Here is a 15,643-nt window from a genome sequence, read left to right as displayed (position 1 = left end):
CAGGCTCACTTTCATTGGCTTGATTCCTTTTCCAGAAATGAAAGCGGTAGCCTCATCCATAGTTACCAAATTGTGGAGCTGAGGATTAAATTTCAAAGAGTTTCTCTGTTTTCAAACTTTATGAAAATGTACCAACTCTTTTGTTACCTCTCTCTCTTGAGCTCTAGACCCCTGTGACCAACAGTCTATTGGACATCTCCACCTGGATAGCCCATTGGCACCTGTCAAGGCCACATGCATCATTGTGCAGGTCGTGCAGGGCACAAGGGGGTCACACCTGAGGGGGACCATGCATGGACTCCTGGCTGCGTGTGGAAGGAAGCTGATGGGGGTGGGGGCATGGGCCGGACAGCAAGAGCGGTGTTTGGGTACTCTCTACTGCTGCACCAAAAAACATCTCAAAACCTCGTGGCTCAAAACACCACTTTATTTCTCAAAAATCTGTGGTTCAACAGAACGAGTCTCCAGCTTCACTGGATGTTGGCTGGACCGCTGGGATGGCTAGAGGGCCTGAAATGTCCTCACTCACATGGCTGGCAGCTCATGCTGGCTGCTGGCTGGGGAACTCAGCTGGGGCTGTTGGCTGGGAGCTTTGGTTCTCTTCCACGTGGGCCTTTGTGGCTGGTTGGGTTTCCTCACAGTGTGGCCGCCGAGTCCCAAGAAAGAGCATTCCCAGAATCCGGGGCAGAAGCTGCGGCTCCCTGAAGGCCAAGCCCTGGAAGTTACACAGCACCCCTTCTGCCATGTTCTATTGGTCCAGAGAGGTTATGGGAGGGGACATAGATTCTACCTTCTGATATAGGAGTGGCAAGGTCATGTTGCAAAAGAGCCTGTGGAATGGGGGATATTATTGCAGCTGTCTTTGGAGATGCAGTCTACCACACGAGGGACTGTACAATAGCATTTCTCCAAGTGCGCTGAGCCCTGCCTGTACCAGAATCCGGCACAGAGTGCGAACTTCTTGAAGTCTAACATAACAGATGCTCCATGTCTTGGCCCTGTTGGCTTCTAGTTGACCTTCTCACTCGCCTTGTCTGACTTTATGCTCCAGCCATAGGAGATCTCTTAGAGGTCACTTGCACCTAATCTGTTTAACCAACTCCACACTGTTGTCCATAACTGTTCCTTCTGCCTTCAACGACTTGAAGATTCAGCTCTGCGTGTACTTTCCTCGGAAGCCTTCCTAACCCCTCTCCTCCCACAGCCCTGTGGGCTTTGCTGCCACCATGGCACTCACCAGCAGGTAATGTCGCTTGACTGTGAACTTCTTGGGCAGCAATATGTCTGATTGCTTCTCTGTCCCAGAAGTCCCACGTTTGCTTAATGGAATTGAAAGTCTAACAGTGTCACAGTGAATTCCTCAATGGCCTAATCCTCCTTGAAGAATACAGTACTGAACATGTTTAAAATTTCACCATTTTCTTTCTGACACATCTCAGGGCAGCTAGGATGCTTGTATACAGTTCCGGAGGCTGGAAAGTCCAAGACTGACGTTCAGTTCTTGGTGAGAGCCCTCTTCCTGGCTCACCCACAGCTGTCTCTCACTGTGTCCTCGGGCCTTTCCACAGTGCTCGCTCACGGAGAGAGTGAGACCAAGCTCTCTGGTGTCTCTTCTTATGAGAGCGATAATCTCATCATGCCAGGGCCCCATCTTTATGACCTAATCACCCCCAAAGGCCTCATCTCCAAATACCATCAGTTGAGGGTTAGGGCTTCAACACAATGAATGGGGTTTGTGAGTGTGGACAGAAACATTTCAGTCTGTTAACAGTGGATTAAACATTTAAAACCAGAGCCTGTAGGAGATGAGTCTCCCAGTGTGTCTGGAGATCTTCCCATTCTTCCTCCCAGGCTCCTCACCTTGTCACCCTTTTACCCCAGGCTCCCCCCCTCTTGGGTGTACGATGGCTGCGGGGCTTCCGGGCATCACATCCTCATCCTCAAGGTTCAGTTCGAAGTTGTTAAGCTGGTAAAGCAGGATGGGTCTGAGATGGGAGTGGGCATCTCCCCGTCCACAGGTCTTTTTTTTTTTTTTTTTAAATCAGGGTCATAGCTCCGCTGTCTGTACCCAGGGAAATCACAACAAAGGGCTTAGTCATGATTGCCATCCCCACCCCTAACAAAATCAGGGGTGAGTTGAGAGGGGATGAGCCTTTATCATCAGATATTGGCTGGATTTCCATAGCAACAGAAGTTAAATGTTACTCTTAATATAAACCAGGGGCGGAAGTTCCGAGGGCGGCATCAGAACACTCGGTGGCCCCACAGATGGCGGGGAGGTGGGTTTGTGGGAGGGAGGAAGGAATGGCGTGGGGAGAAGTTGCTAAAATGTCTGCGGTTGCTCGTGCTTTGAGACCACAAGACCATGGACGCCCAGGGGCCTGGGCTGCCCTCACCTCAAAAAACTTCCCTGGGAAGGAAAACCGAGGGGAAACAAATCGTTTTTAATTCCTGAACGTCCCCCACCGTTTTTGCAGCCCGGCACCTCCCCGGCCACTCGGGGCGCGTTCCCGCGCGCACCCGGGGGACGCGGGCCGTCGCGGGCTCCCGGCGCGGGCGGCTTGGGCCCAGGTGGGGCTCCGCGGCCGGGGGCGCGGCCAGCCCCGCGCGCCGCTCCCCGCCCCCGGCCCCGCGCGCGGCCTTGTGGGTAGCGCGGGGCCGCCAGGTGACAGCTAATGGCGGCGGCCGCCTGAGCCGGCGGGCGGCGCGGCACGGCGCGGGGCGGGCCCTTCCGGGCGCCGCTCCCCTCTCGCTGCGGCTTACCCGCGGCGGCGGGCCCGGCGCGCCATGGACAGGCCGGTGGCGGCGGCGGCGGCGGCGGCGGCAGCGGCGGCGGCGGCGGCTGGCAGCGAGGGCGGCGGGGGCCCGGGTCCGGGCCCGGCGGGCGGCAGGAGGCCCCCTCGGGGCGCTGGGGGCCCTGCCGCCGGCTCCCGGCAGCCCAGCGTGGAGACTCTGGACAGGTAAGCGGGACCCGGGCCGCCGCGGTCCCCGCGCCCCGACCCCCGAAGGCCTCGCGCGCCGCGCCGGCCAAGGCCGGGCGTGCCCCCCTCCGTGCCCTGCCGGGTACCCCCCCCCTCCCCTCCCCGCGCGCGCTCCCCGAGACCCCGGACCCTGCCCCCACCTCCCGGGGCCGCGCACCTGGCTCACTTCCGCCTCGCGGGCTGGGGCTACTTGCGCCCCTGAGGGGCTTCGCAGCTGTCAAATCTTATCAATGCGTCTTCCCGCCGCGCCTTGGCAGGCGCCTCGCTGGCCTTGCCGCGGCCACGGAGCCTTTGGGAGGAAATTTCACTCGGGCTGCCCTCATTTACCGTGGCCTTCCCTCCCGGGGTTGGAAGACCAAAATCCCGCCGCCGCTGCTGCTTGGGGGTCTTTGATGTTGGGGTTGGAAGTGGGGACTGGAGGACGCAACCCCGTGGGTGTTGGAGCCGGTGCAGGTGGAGGCAAAGTTACCCTGATTTGGAAAGCTGGGATGGAAAACTTCCAAACTGCTCCTGATGCAAGAACACACAATCGTTTATTTCAGTCTTTCACACTTTTGAAGGAACCCGGTTCATTGTTTTCGTGAACACGTAAGCCTACTACTGCTTCTTAGGCGGTTGCAGAGCCAGTATAAATCAGAAGTAGAAACCGACCATGTCCAACTGGAAGGGCCACCCTAAGGCTCCGAGGACAAGCGATGGGTTGGTTATCCCGTAGCCCGGAATATCCAGTTTTCCCACATCTTGGCCATTTCGCTGACACGAGAGTGCAGTTAGGCAAGAGAGTGTGGTAAGGCAGTTTGGTCAGTTTCAGATGCTCGTTCTTGCCCGTGTTAGTCATAACAGAGAGCTGAACCTTTGGGAGTTTCCCGAAGCATAGGAATAACAAGAAACACTCCTTTTGTTTCTACCCTAGTGTAATTGCAGTGTATTTTTGCAACTTAATCACTCAAGTGGTCAGCTTCCCTAAGAACTAATCACAGCTAAGATAGTACTTGGAATGGTCAGGATTCCACTCATTTGCAGATACTCTACAACGTAGGAGGGCTTGGAGAGTTAGAGAATAATACAAGATGGCTTTTGCTCTCTGGCTTACCATCTAGTGAAGAATACGAACAAACCAGCAATGTAAATAGAATGTGCTGAGTGCTAGGGTAGAGGTACACACAGAAGTACTGTGGATGGGGCGTGCATGGGCATCATCTGAGAAGCTTTTTTAAGTACTCCAGGTGACCAGGCCCCACTCCTAAGGCTTCTGATTCAGGAAGTTCCGGGCGAGGGCCAGGAGGTAGTATTTTTCAAGAAACCTCTGCAGACTCAGTTGTGATCCGCTGCGCTGTGAGCACATGGAGGTGGGGTGCTTGATTTGTTTTTAGTGGGGGGTGGGGGTGGGGATTACGGGCAGTTAAGGGAAGGAGGCCTTCTGAGGAAGCTGACATTTGAATTGAATGGGGAGGAATGAGAAGTTAGCCAGGGGACAGGGTGGGGAGGACTTTTTGGCCACGGGAGTGGAATGTGCAGTGGCGCAGGCCGTGCAGGCAGTGCTGGACGTGGGGAACTGGTAAGACAGAAGATGTGTGGAAGGCAGGGGCCAGATCTTGAAGGGGCTTGGGTGCCTTCCTAGGGAATTGTGCCTTTATCTTCTGTGCCGTGCTTCTCGGGGCATGGTTCTGTGTAACCTGCATAGGAGTCACCTCCAGTGCTGAATCCAAGTGCAGATTCTTGGGTCCCACCCTAAGTCTAGTCTGTCCCCCTCTGGGGTAGAGCCTGGAATTCTGCACTTTTAACAACTACCTGTAGCTACAAGTAGGTTGGGCCAGGTGGTCTCTTTTGCCCAGGATGGTGCTGGTTTACTGGTGGACCCGGTGCATCCTCGGTCAACTCACAGTAGTGTCTTGGTTTGGATGGGAAATTATATGGTCACCCTTAGCTATAGGGACCACAAAAGGATTTCCTTTTGTAAGCTACAGGATGGGATTGATGTTTGAGAACGTTTGTTCTGCATTGGTGTGGTGAATGGACTGGAGGCGGGGAGTCTTATTGAGTAGGTTATGGAAATGCTAATCACTTGCTCATTTATATATGAGCGCCTGCTCTGTGTCAGGCACTGTGGGGGGCCGGAGGATTTGGCAGGGAACGGACACACACAAATCACTGCCCTGGTGGAGAATATGTTTGGTGACAGAGGTAGACAAAAAACAAGTAAACTGTATTCTCTGCTAGGTGGTGACGGGTGCCAGGGAAAAAGTAAGTTGGGAGGGGGATATGAGGTGTTGGGGGCCTGCAGTTTGGGGGTGAATTGGAATTTTACATAGGATGGTCAGGGATAGCCTGGCTGAGAAAGGTGACATTCGAGTACTCCCCCCAAAGAAGGGAGGGATCCAGTCATACAGACATTGAGGGCGACAGCATTCCAGGCAGAGGCCTGTGCACCCCGGGTGGGAGTGTGCAAAGTGTGCAGGGATCAGCAAGGAGACCAGTGGCACTTAGTGGAGAGGGAGCTAGGAAGAGAGGAGTAAGGGTTGAGGTCAGAGAGGTCACAGGGGCAGAAGGTGGAGAATTATGGGGAGCCATTGGGGCTTTGGAGCGAACGAGTGGCATACCCTGGTGTAGATTTCAGTAAGCTCCCTGTAGCTGCTCTGTGGACAACAGACTGCAAGTGAAAGGGGTTGAAGCAGAGAGACCAGCAGGTAGGAAACTATTGCAGTCATCCAAATGAGAGAGGATGGGTGGCCTAGACAGAGCAGTTGGGCAGAGGAAGGGAGAAGTGGTCAGATTGTAGATATAATTTGAAGAAAACCTGCAGGGTAGAGCCAATACTTTTTGCTGACGATTGGTTGTTGGGTAGGAGAGAAGAATCAAGATGCCAAGATTTTTGGCTTGTGGGAAGATGGTGTTGCTGAGATGAAGAGGCCTCTGAATGGAACATGGTTAGGAAATTAGCAGGCTTTCAGCTTCAGACATATCAGTTCTGAGATGCTAGTTGTATATCCCAGAACAGAGGTCAAAGAGGCAGTTGGTTTATATGGGCCTGGAGTTCAGGGGTGGAGGTGTGTCTGGGCTGGAGACCTAAATTTGGGAGTCATTGGCCTAGAGATGGGGCCTAAATTCAGGAGGCAGGAGAACACAGAAGAATGATGGGTGTCTGGAAAAGGGAGTTGCATTAGGAACTGAGCAAGGTGCATTCTCAGGATACTAGCCAGTAAGAGTGATGTGGCCTGGTGAACATTCAGATGTGAGAGTGAAATGAAGTGGCGGGCGGGTTCCAAGGTCGACCCCAGCTTCCGGGCATGGTGTACCTGGGTAACTGGCTGTGCTCTTCCCTGACCTAGGAAACACAGGGGTGGGAGAGTGGGTTGCAGGCTGAGCCCCCGATGCCGGTTTCGACAGGTCGAGTTGGCAAGGTCTCAGGACCAACTAGTACAGATGTCTCCTTGGATCGTGGGCATTCAGATCAGGAGAATCTAGGTTGGAGAAACAAAGCTGGCCTCCTCCAGGCTGCAGGTGGTTCTTAATACGAGGAGGGTGGCAGGAGATTGCACAGGGGGAACCTGGCCTGCCTTCTGTGATCTGTCATTGTGACAGGCTCTGATTCATACTCTTCTTTGAAGAGTGACTCCTAGAGTGGAACCTGGCTCTACAGGCGGGGTTCAGCCTTGCCCCACGGACTGAGGAGCCCTCCCTTCTCTCCTGAATACTGTACTTCATGACGACAAAGCTGCGGTCCTGCAAGAGGATGTGGCTTGCTCAAGGTCACAGAGCTAGCTGGTGACAGAAACAAGACTCGGATCCAAGCCTCCTATCTACCAGCCCACTATACCATGCTGTTTGTGACTGTGTTGGCCAGGACACTTCTGGGTGCAAGTGACAAAAAACACAACTCATTCTAGCTTAAGCCAAAAAGGAAATGTCTTGGCGCACGTGACTGCTGCAGACGAGGAAGGATGGCCACGGGCACGATTGGAGCCAGAGTCGCACACAGCATTGTCGGGGCTCCTCATCTCTTGTTTTTTCTTGTCCCATTTTTTATATCTGTGGGTTCCTCGAGGGGGTGGGGGTGGGGGGGAGTGGCCTGTAGCAGTGCTGGGGGTGGATCTACGCAGCTTGGGATCCAAGAGGAAAGCCTGGGACTGGCCTGGTCCGGGTCACCTCCCTACAAGTGGGCTCAGGAGGAGCAAGGTATCAGTCCCACTCTGTTCCCCGCCCCCAGAATCCTGTGACGTGGGGAAGGACAGTTCCCCCCAGCAGAGAAGTGCCCTTATCAGAAGGAGGAGGAAGGGATGCTGGGCAGATGGTAACAACAGTGGGTGACCAGGCAGGTTCCTGCTGTTAGATTTGCAATCAGGAGTGGGTGCTGGCAGGGAAGAAGGCAGCGTGACAAGAAAAGTATGATATAGCCAGCAATAAAGGGGACTTAGCTTTTAAAAAAGAAACTAAAATCCCTCCCCTTTCCCTCTTTTCCTCTCAGTTAGAAATTGTAGTAAATAGATTTAATGACGTATGATAGGAATGCCCATATGACATATGATAGGAATGTCTTCTGCTCATTCAGGGCATGTTTTTTACTTATGTTTTCAGCTCCGTGGCTCACCACTGGGCTATCTTGATCAGAGGCAGAAATTTAGATCACATCTAGTAGAGAACATCAAATATCTTCATTTTACTGTTTGGGTTGTTTTACATACTGCCTAGGGATTCCACTTTTTTCAGTCTTTCCAATGTATGAGTGTGGATTTAATTAGTGATGAGATTTTTATAGGTCTGGAACATTCTTTACAGTGAAAGCTACCTGCAGGGTAAACTTTAATGAGCATCTTTTGCCCTTTGCCTGATTCCTTCAGTACTTTGGTGAGGAGCCTGGCCCCTTGAGGGCAATTCTTAATTCCCTCACTGCCTAGTCTGCTTCTTTTTCCTTTAGGTCAGGTGGGCACAGCCTGACCACTTACCAGTCATGTGACCTTCGTCAAATGCTGGAGCCTCACTTTTCTCATCTGTAAGATGGGTCACCGTGAGGCTCGGGTGAGGCTGTGTGTGGAAATGTGACATTTGAGAGCACCGTGCAAGTGGAAGATGCCATTTTCCTTGCAGGACTGTGTTCTCGTCTAAGGCAGTTCCGTGACTGTTTTGCCTTCCGGTTCCGTGAGGTGGTCACTATTGGTTATGTCGTGTCCTGGAAGGACAGCCTCAGTGGGGCTGGAGGCTGGCCCGCCACATTCTGATTGGGCGTGTCACCTCTGGTGCCTGTTTTCTCATCTCAGAAACATGTTGGCTAGTCCCTGATCTGCCTTCTTATCACACTGTGGTTGTGAAGCTCTGATACCATAACAGACCGGAAGAGCCTTTGTAAGTTGTCAGTGCACTTACAGAAATGTAAGGTAGCATTATTACTACATGCAGGACGTCATTTGTCTAGTCTGGTCTTTTTAAACTCACACAATCAGCTGTTCCATTAAAAGTCTATTTGAAAAACATGCTATAAGATAAATATTTCACTTTAGAATTAACATTCCATGTATATTACATTAAGAATATTCACTCCATATAGTTGTAATATAGTGAAATTCCATTAAATGAAACAGAATAACATGCGTAACTGTCTAATGCCTAGACTCTTAAACATTAAAAAAAAAATTGGTTGATTCATTTAAAATCAGCCTGGAACCTAATCTTACTTCCTGGTTGTCAGTCAGTATTTCAGTTCTTATATTAAATGTAAAGGTAACCAAATAGTCTAATAAAAGTTTGTTTTCTTAAAAAAAAAAAAAAAAAGAAATGTACATATATCCCTAGTCAGTGCTCATTTTTTTCACTGAGAGCTGACGTCTTAAAATATTTTAATCACACTATTTCTTTTAGTCCTACAGGATCACATGTTGAATGGTGTAAACAGCTTATAGCTGCTACAATTTCTAGTCAGATTTCAGGTTCAGTGACATCCGAAAATGTATCCAGAGACTACAAGGTAAGCAGCATTGAGTCCTTAATTCATTTTTAATGTACCAAGAAGCTTTGCATTTCTTTAAAGATTTTGTTTAGTTATTTTAGAGGAGAGAGAGCACACATAGGCGTGTGGGCTGGGGGTGGGGGGCAGGAGCAGAGGGGGAGGGAAGAGCAGAGGGAGAGGGAGAGGAAGGGGAAAGAATGTGAAGCAGACTCCGTGCTGAGCATGGAGTCCAGCGTGGGGTTCGATCCCACGACCCCAAGATCAAGACCTGAGCAGAAACCAAGAGTCGGCCACTTAACCAACTGAGCCACCCAGGCGCCCCAAGCAGCTTTGCATTTTTAATTTGAGTGAGACTTTGGCCCCTTGATGCTCAACAAACATTTGCTTGGGAACAAGGGTGAAAGATTTTCTGTTAGGTCTGAACTTTAGAGGAGAATTTTTACCAGAATCTAGTATATGTACTCATGGTTTTGTAATTGAGAGGAAAATCTGTCTTTAGATTATGATCCTTTTTTAAAAAAATCCGGTTCCGTTTTATTATTTATTTTATTATATTACATACTGTATTTTTACATTTTATTATAATAAATGCCTGTATTTTCTTTGATCATATCCTGAACTTCAGAAAATGTCTGATAGTATTTCCCAGCTTCACAATTTGTGTCTGTACTTAGGTACTACCTGTGGGTATTCAGCATTAACATGGGATACTACAATGCAAAAAGTTGCAGAACTCCAGAATATTGTATGGGCAGCCTCATTTTTTGGTCCTTAATTTGTATTCTCTGTTTATTCTAAAGTTGAGAGTGATAAGCTCCTTGTCAGCAGAGACTGGGGCTCTTTTACTCACCACTGCTTCCCCAGCACAGTTTTGGAATATTACAGGTGCTCAGTAAATACTTGTTGAATCAGTTAAAAAATCACACTTATGCGCTTCATCTTTGTTAAGGCTAAGACTAACCTTGTTTTAATATCAACAAACTATTAAACCATGCTTACATTGCAGTAGTAGCATTTGCTTGAATTGAGGTTTCAGTTTTTTATAGTTACCTGTGCCTGCTTGTAAAAGATAATTGATTTTCACAAGTATGGGCGAACTACATTTAGTATCCCAGACTACCCTCAGTCAAGAGTCTCTCAAAATCATGGTCCTTGCCAGGCACCAAGTCTTACAAACAGTTCAAGAACTACAATAAAGATCCTAATTAATTTTTAATACATGCTCCTTGCTTAAGGGCTCTGGCCTCCGTTCCTCTCCTCTCTATCTCATAACACACCAAGTGCAGAAACTGACTCAAGAGGCCATATAATTGAAATTTGGCTATCATGCTGTACTTCATCCAAGCCATCCGATGCTGTTCATTAGGCCTACGAGAGGAAAGCAGGGCTTTGGATTACTAGAAATTGGATAATCTGCTCAGCCAGAAGAGTGGCAGTATGTCACTCTCAATAGGTTTCCCTGCTGTCTGGTTTTCATGTTTGTCCACGTAGGAGCAGCTGGGGTTCCTGGCAGGTGGGAGGAGCATATGCTGCATCCCTGGTGCCCGAGTGGCTGGTGGCTGAGCAGCTGCCACCCCCACCAGTCCCAGTAGCCCTGTTGCCCCGTCTTAGCTGAGAAACTGCCCCACTGAGTAGAGAGGCTCAAGAACCCATGTTAGCAGAGAATAGCTCTCAGGCCTTGGAATGATTTTCTTTCCAGACAACTAGGAGTTAACTGTAATGTTTTCATTATGCTTGAATATTTGTTAGTGTTGTGTGGGTTCTAGAAAAGACTGAATGTTGACTGTGTGCATAGCTTTCTAACCTCTACATTAATAGATCAGACTGAATCTGTGCTTTAACACGAAGCAACTACGTTTTTTTGATTTTAGTCTATTTACAAATTCTGTGCAGCAGAAATAGCTCATGCTGGAATGGTTTAACAGATGGCATTCTGAAAAAAAATAGGGCTTTTCTATATTTTGTAAATTGAATTTTAGGTGCCTACATCAGACCATAGCTAAAGCTTTTGATGAATGATTGTAAGAGAACATGTTTTCTAATCGTCTTTGTTATATTTGCCCTGTAGTCAGAGTTAAATTTATAATTCAGGAGTTTTTTCTTTAAGAAGAGAGTTTTTTAAATAATAAAAATGTAAAATGTTCCTAAACCACAAGGATACTTTTTATATGCTGCTTATAAAGTAGTTCTTAAAATCTGAGCCCCCCAAGATGGGACTCTGGGATACGCCTGGCACGGGAACCATTGCATGCGGTTTTTCCTGAAGGTCCAGACACAATTCCTTGAGGATCTAATTTGTAGTCATCAGTCAGTAATATTTCAGATTTCAGATTACTTACTGTGCAGATATCTTATTTGAAACCCACACACAATATGGGGGTTAATTTATTATAGGTTAAGCTTGATGTCAGTAATTAAATGGGAGCAGGTGTTTCTGGAGCCGAGCACTTGCATCTTGATTTGAAATGCGGATTGTTTTTTTCCTTGTAGGCTGCTGAGGGTGGTGCTGCATCCTCCTCATCAACCCTCGAGCACGTATAGGGCTCTGTGGTTTTCTAATACTTTTTTTTTGTTGGCTTTGTAATACTTTTTGACATATAATCCATTTCAGCCTTAAAACAACCAAAGGAGGTAGCTTTTATTATGATCATTTAACAGATGAGAAAACCAAGGCTCGGAGATGTCAGATGACTTGCTTAATATCACATAGTTAGACTTGAGGTTTTTCAGCAGGACCGCTATCCCACTGAAAAGCTAGGGTGCATTGAAAATTTTGTCCCCCTGCCCTGTCCACTGCTTTTCAAAATGTGGCGCTTGGGTTTTCCCACTTCAGCACTCCCCAGGATGTCTGCAAAAATGCAGCTTCAGTGGTTCCCCCTCCCCACCGCCAGTGAGTCAGAATCTCTGTAGGTGTGGAACCAAGGGCCTCATATGTTTCTTATGTATAATAAAATCTGAAACGCTAGGCTTCCTAGGTTTATAGCTTTTGAAATTGGTGATGGGACCATATGTTTCTGGTACATTCTTACAAATCAGAATAATTAGCAACTCAGGTTAGGTTTCTGAGAACAGTTGTTTTATTATTTATTCGTATCATAAATTGACAATAGGCTCAGGGTCAGATAACCCAAACTATGGTAAGAATATCACTTTTATCACATGAGATAAATTTAGATGGTATGTCTGTGGACGTATGTTCACAGTTATAATTATTTTAAATATCTGTTAGAAAAAGTAGCACATTGAACTTGTGTTTTAATGGATGTTATAGTATAGAGCTAGGCAAAGTATGAAAAAGGAGTTGATTGAAAGTGAATATAATGATAAATACTAATATTAGTATAGGCGGTATAGAGAGAGCAAACCAAACTTGTAGAGATGGTGTGTGAAATGACAGAAATTTGGGAAACATTGTCCCAGCTGAAAAGGTAAATAGCTGTTATGTTGAATTGTGGATCAACTAAATTAATAAATGTATGCTTTAATAACAGGTCATCCTGAAGGTTTGCCTGATCATTAAGACTACTAGAAATGTAATAAAATGTTTTGTTTGACCCCCTCCCCACCCTGCACTACCAACTCAACTCAGTTGCTTTTCACTTTTACTGGGCTAACGAAGAGTAAAAGTCTCTCTCTCAAATTTATCAAAGATTTTTTTTTTAAGATTTTATTTATCCATTCATGAGAGACAGAGAGAGAGAGAGAGAGAGAGAGAGAGAGAGAGGCAGAGGGAGAAGCAGGCTCCCAAAGAGCAGGGAGCCCGATGCAGGACTCGATCCCAGAACCCTGGGATCATGACCTGAGCCGAAGGCAGATGCTTAACCATCTGAGCCACCCAGGCACCCTCAAATTTATCAAAGATTTTAAGAACAGGATCTGAATGTAATGTTCCACAGATTAGATGAAGTAATACGGTTACAAATATAATAAGACTTTTTAGGAGTCGTTAGTGGAAGTGACATCAGCATCACTATCACCACCTCTGTTTCTCCTCCCCTTGTCCACGTATGCACAGTAGCTAGATCTCTTCTTTAGGCATTCAAAAGAAAAAAGAGAAAATGGAGAGGTCCTTTACTAAGTGTAATCATTTAACAAGTTTAGTATGGTGAGTAAATTCTGGATCCTAAACAAAAATTTCCAGAAGGGCTTTGGCAGGAAGTAAGATGCAATATATGGGAAAGGCTTCATTATGCTTGAGCTAGGTTTTAGTTAATGTTTCTTAAATTGAGTGCTAGTCTATGAAAAAGGAAGCTCAAACATGATCTTTCAGAATCCATGGCCATAATCCATTGTTGATAACTTGGCCTCATGATCTATTTATTAAATCAGAGTTTGCAAATGCAAATGTCTACAAGCTAGGCAGACATGAGAGGGGGCAATGGAGAGCAGCATGTCCCCTTAAAAACGATTTAAAAAACACCCTCCTACTGCCTGTTTGAGCAATAGGCCTCCAGTTGTTTGTAACCACTGCACTAGAAGAGCACTATCCTATTTCCCAGGGTTACTTGTTGGGAAAAATTATTTCTTAAAAATATCAAGATTTCATAAATCAAAGAAAGACATACCATGCGATTTCACTCATATGTGGAGTTTAAGAAAACAGATGAACATGGGAAAAAGAGAGGCAAACCATAAAACAGACTCTTCACTCTAGAGAACACACTGAGGGTTGCTGAGGGAGGTGGGCACAGGGATGGGTGAAATGGGTGATGGCGATGAAGGAGTGCACTTGTGATGGGCACCGGCTATTGTATAGAAGTGATGAATCATTCCATTCTACCCCTGAAACGAATATTACACTGTATGTTAACTAACTGAAATATAAAAACTTAAAAAAAAAAATTGTCAAGATTTCGGCTTCTGCTTCTGGAAAGATGGAGCCAATGTACATTTTCCTATTCTTCATGCTAAGTACAACCCAAAACCCTGGACATCAGCTATAAAATAAACATAAGAGTGCCCTGAAAAGTAGAAGGCAGACTGGTCAGGGATCTCAGGACCCAAGGAATGACACAGTGGTGAGTCCCTGGGTTTTGTTTCTGCCACATATGTCCTAGACTTGTTGCTGAAGAAGCCAGCAACCCAGAAATGCCAACAGGCATGGACAATAAAAGCCTCTCTCAAGCCAAAGGACCAGGAAAGGGACAGCCTAGCAAAACGAAAACTTGTAGGCACTCCCCACTGTACTCCAGCCAAACGCCACAGAAAAAGTTGTGGCCCCACACCCACCCTGCCAGCAAGGCCAAGTTGGGAGCCTAGATGTCCCCCCTCCTTTGCCAGGATCTAATGAGGCACACCAAACCCGTGCGGTGGTGATGGTGTCGGAAGAAGCCTAGTGGAGACTCAGACTTTCATGGCCGCCCGTTGGTAAGGAGGCTGTGCCTCCGCTGTGGCGTCAGTGGAGGCCGTGTCGGGGGCAGTAACAAGGTATCCGTGCCACTGCCAGCCAGGGAGATATCCGTAGCAGCCTAGTGGGGAGCTGGAACTGTTGCCCCCATCCAGCAATAACCAGGAATCCCCCTTCCCTTGGTGTCCATGGAGGCCGAGTGGGGAACCTGGACTTCTACCCCTACCTGACTGCAACAAGGTGGAAGCCCCACTTCTGCTGCAGTAGTGTCCGAGAAAGCCGGCTATAACAGAAGGTCTAAGTAAGATCCCTACTCTCATAACTAGTACTCAGAAGGTTCAGATTGCCATTGAAAATCACTCGTTATACCACGAACCAGAAAGATCTCAAACTGTGTGAAAAAAGAGAATCAATAGGTGACAGAACTGAGATGACAGATGTTAGAGTTCTGTGAAAATGATTTTAAAGAAGCCATCATAAAGTTGCTTCAATAAACAATTACAAATATGCTTGAAACAATGAAAACAGAGGAAGTGAGAGAAAAGAAATAGGAAAGTTTCAGCAAAGAAACAGATAAAGAAGAACCAAATGGAAATTTTAAAACTGAAAAATATAGTAACCAAAATTAAAAAAAAAAAAACCCTCAATGAATGGGTTCAATAGCAGAATAGAAGGGACAGAGAAAAGAATGGGATGGGTCTTAAGGGAATTAACACTGAGCCAAAAACGCCACTCAGCAAACGTCATATGCTGTATGATTCCATTTATGTAACAGTCTTCAAATAACAAAATTACAGTCACGAACAGATTACTGGTTGCCAGGGGCTAAGAAGGGGAGGGACTGCGAGGGAAGCTGATGTGGCTATAGGAGGGTGACAGTCGGGGTCCTCCTGGTGATGAGATTGTTCTGCATCTTGATTGTATCAGTGTCAGTTTCCCCAGTGCTGCCATCGTTCTGTAGTTCTGTAATATGCTGCCATTGGGGAGATTGAATGACATGATACGTGGAATCTCTATTATTTCTTACAACTGCATGTGAATCTACAGTTATCCCAAAATTAAAATTTAATTTTTGAAAAGTCGGGATTTTTACAGACTGCTGAATGATTCTATATTGCGTGTAAAATAAATCTTGATTAATACATCTAAAACTCATGATATATCAGAAGTATTATTTAAATGAAACAGAAAGTTATGCTAGTAAAGATGGTAGAATTTAGTTAGTGAAAGGATATCAGCAGTTATCAGATCTCAGTTTACTAGCTGAGTTACAAATATCCCTTTCCTAAGTGGCAGTTGGGGCCAGCTTGTTTCATCGAGGGTGGAATTGAACATGAACAGCTCCTTCATCCCCTTTCCTGGAGGGCTTCAGAG

General features: G+C 47.1%; 1 protein-coding gene across 1 annotated transcript in view; it reads left to right on the top strand.

Moving 5' to 3' along the window:
• Window positions 1-2,787: 2,787 nt before the first annotated feature.
• Window positions 2,788-15,643, top strand: part of MTMR1 (myotubularin related protein 1) — a 62,250-nt gene continuing 49,394 nt past the window's right edge. The window contains exons 1-2 of the mRNA XM_028091975.2: window positions 2,788-2,960; window positions 8,835-8,940. Coding sequence (XP_027947776.2) covers window positions 2,788-2,960; window positions 8,835-8,940 — 279 coding nt within the window. The remainder of the gene's footprint in view (window positions 2,961-8,834; window positions 8,941-15,643) is intronic.

The sequence above is a fragment of the Eumetopias jubatus genome, unplaced genomic scaffold (assembly GCF_037043125.1).
Source record: "Eumetopias jubatus isolate StellerSeaLion01/CBP00866 unplaced genomic scaffold, mEumJub1_p1.0 scaffold_11, whole genome shotgun sequence".
Lineage (NCBI taxonomy): Eukaryota > Metazoa > Chordata > Mammalia > Carnivora > Otariidae > Eumetopias > Eumetopias jubatus.
Note: the sequence above shows the minus strand (reverse complement) of the source record. Positions and strands in the feature narration are given on the sequence as shown.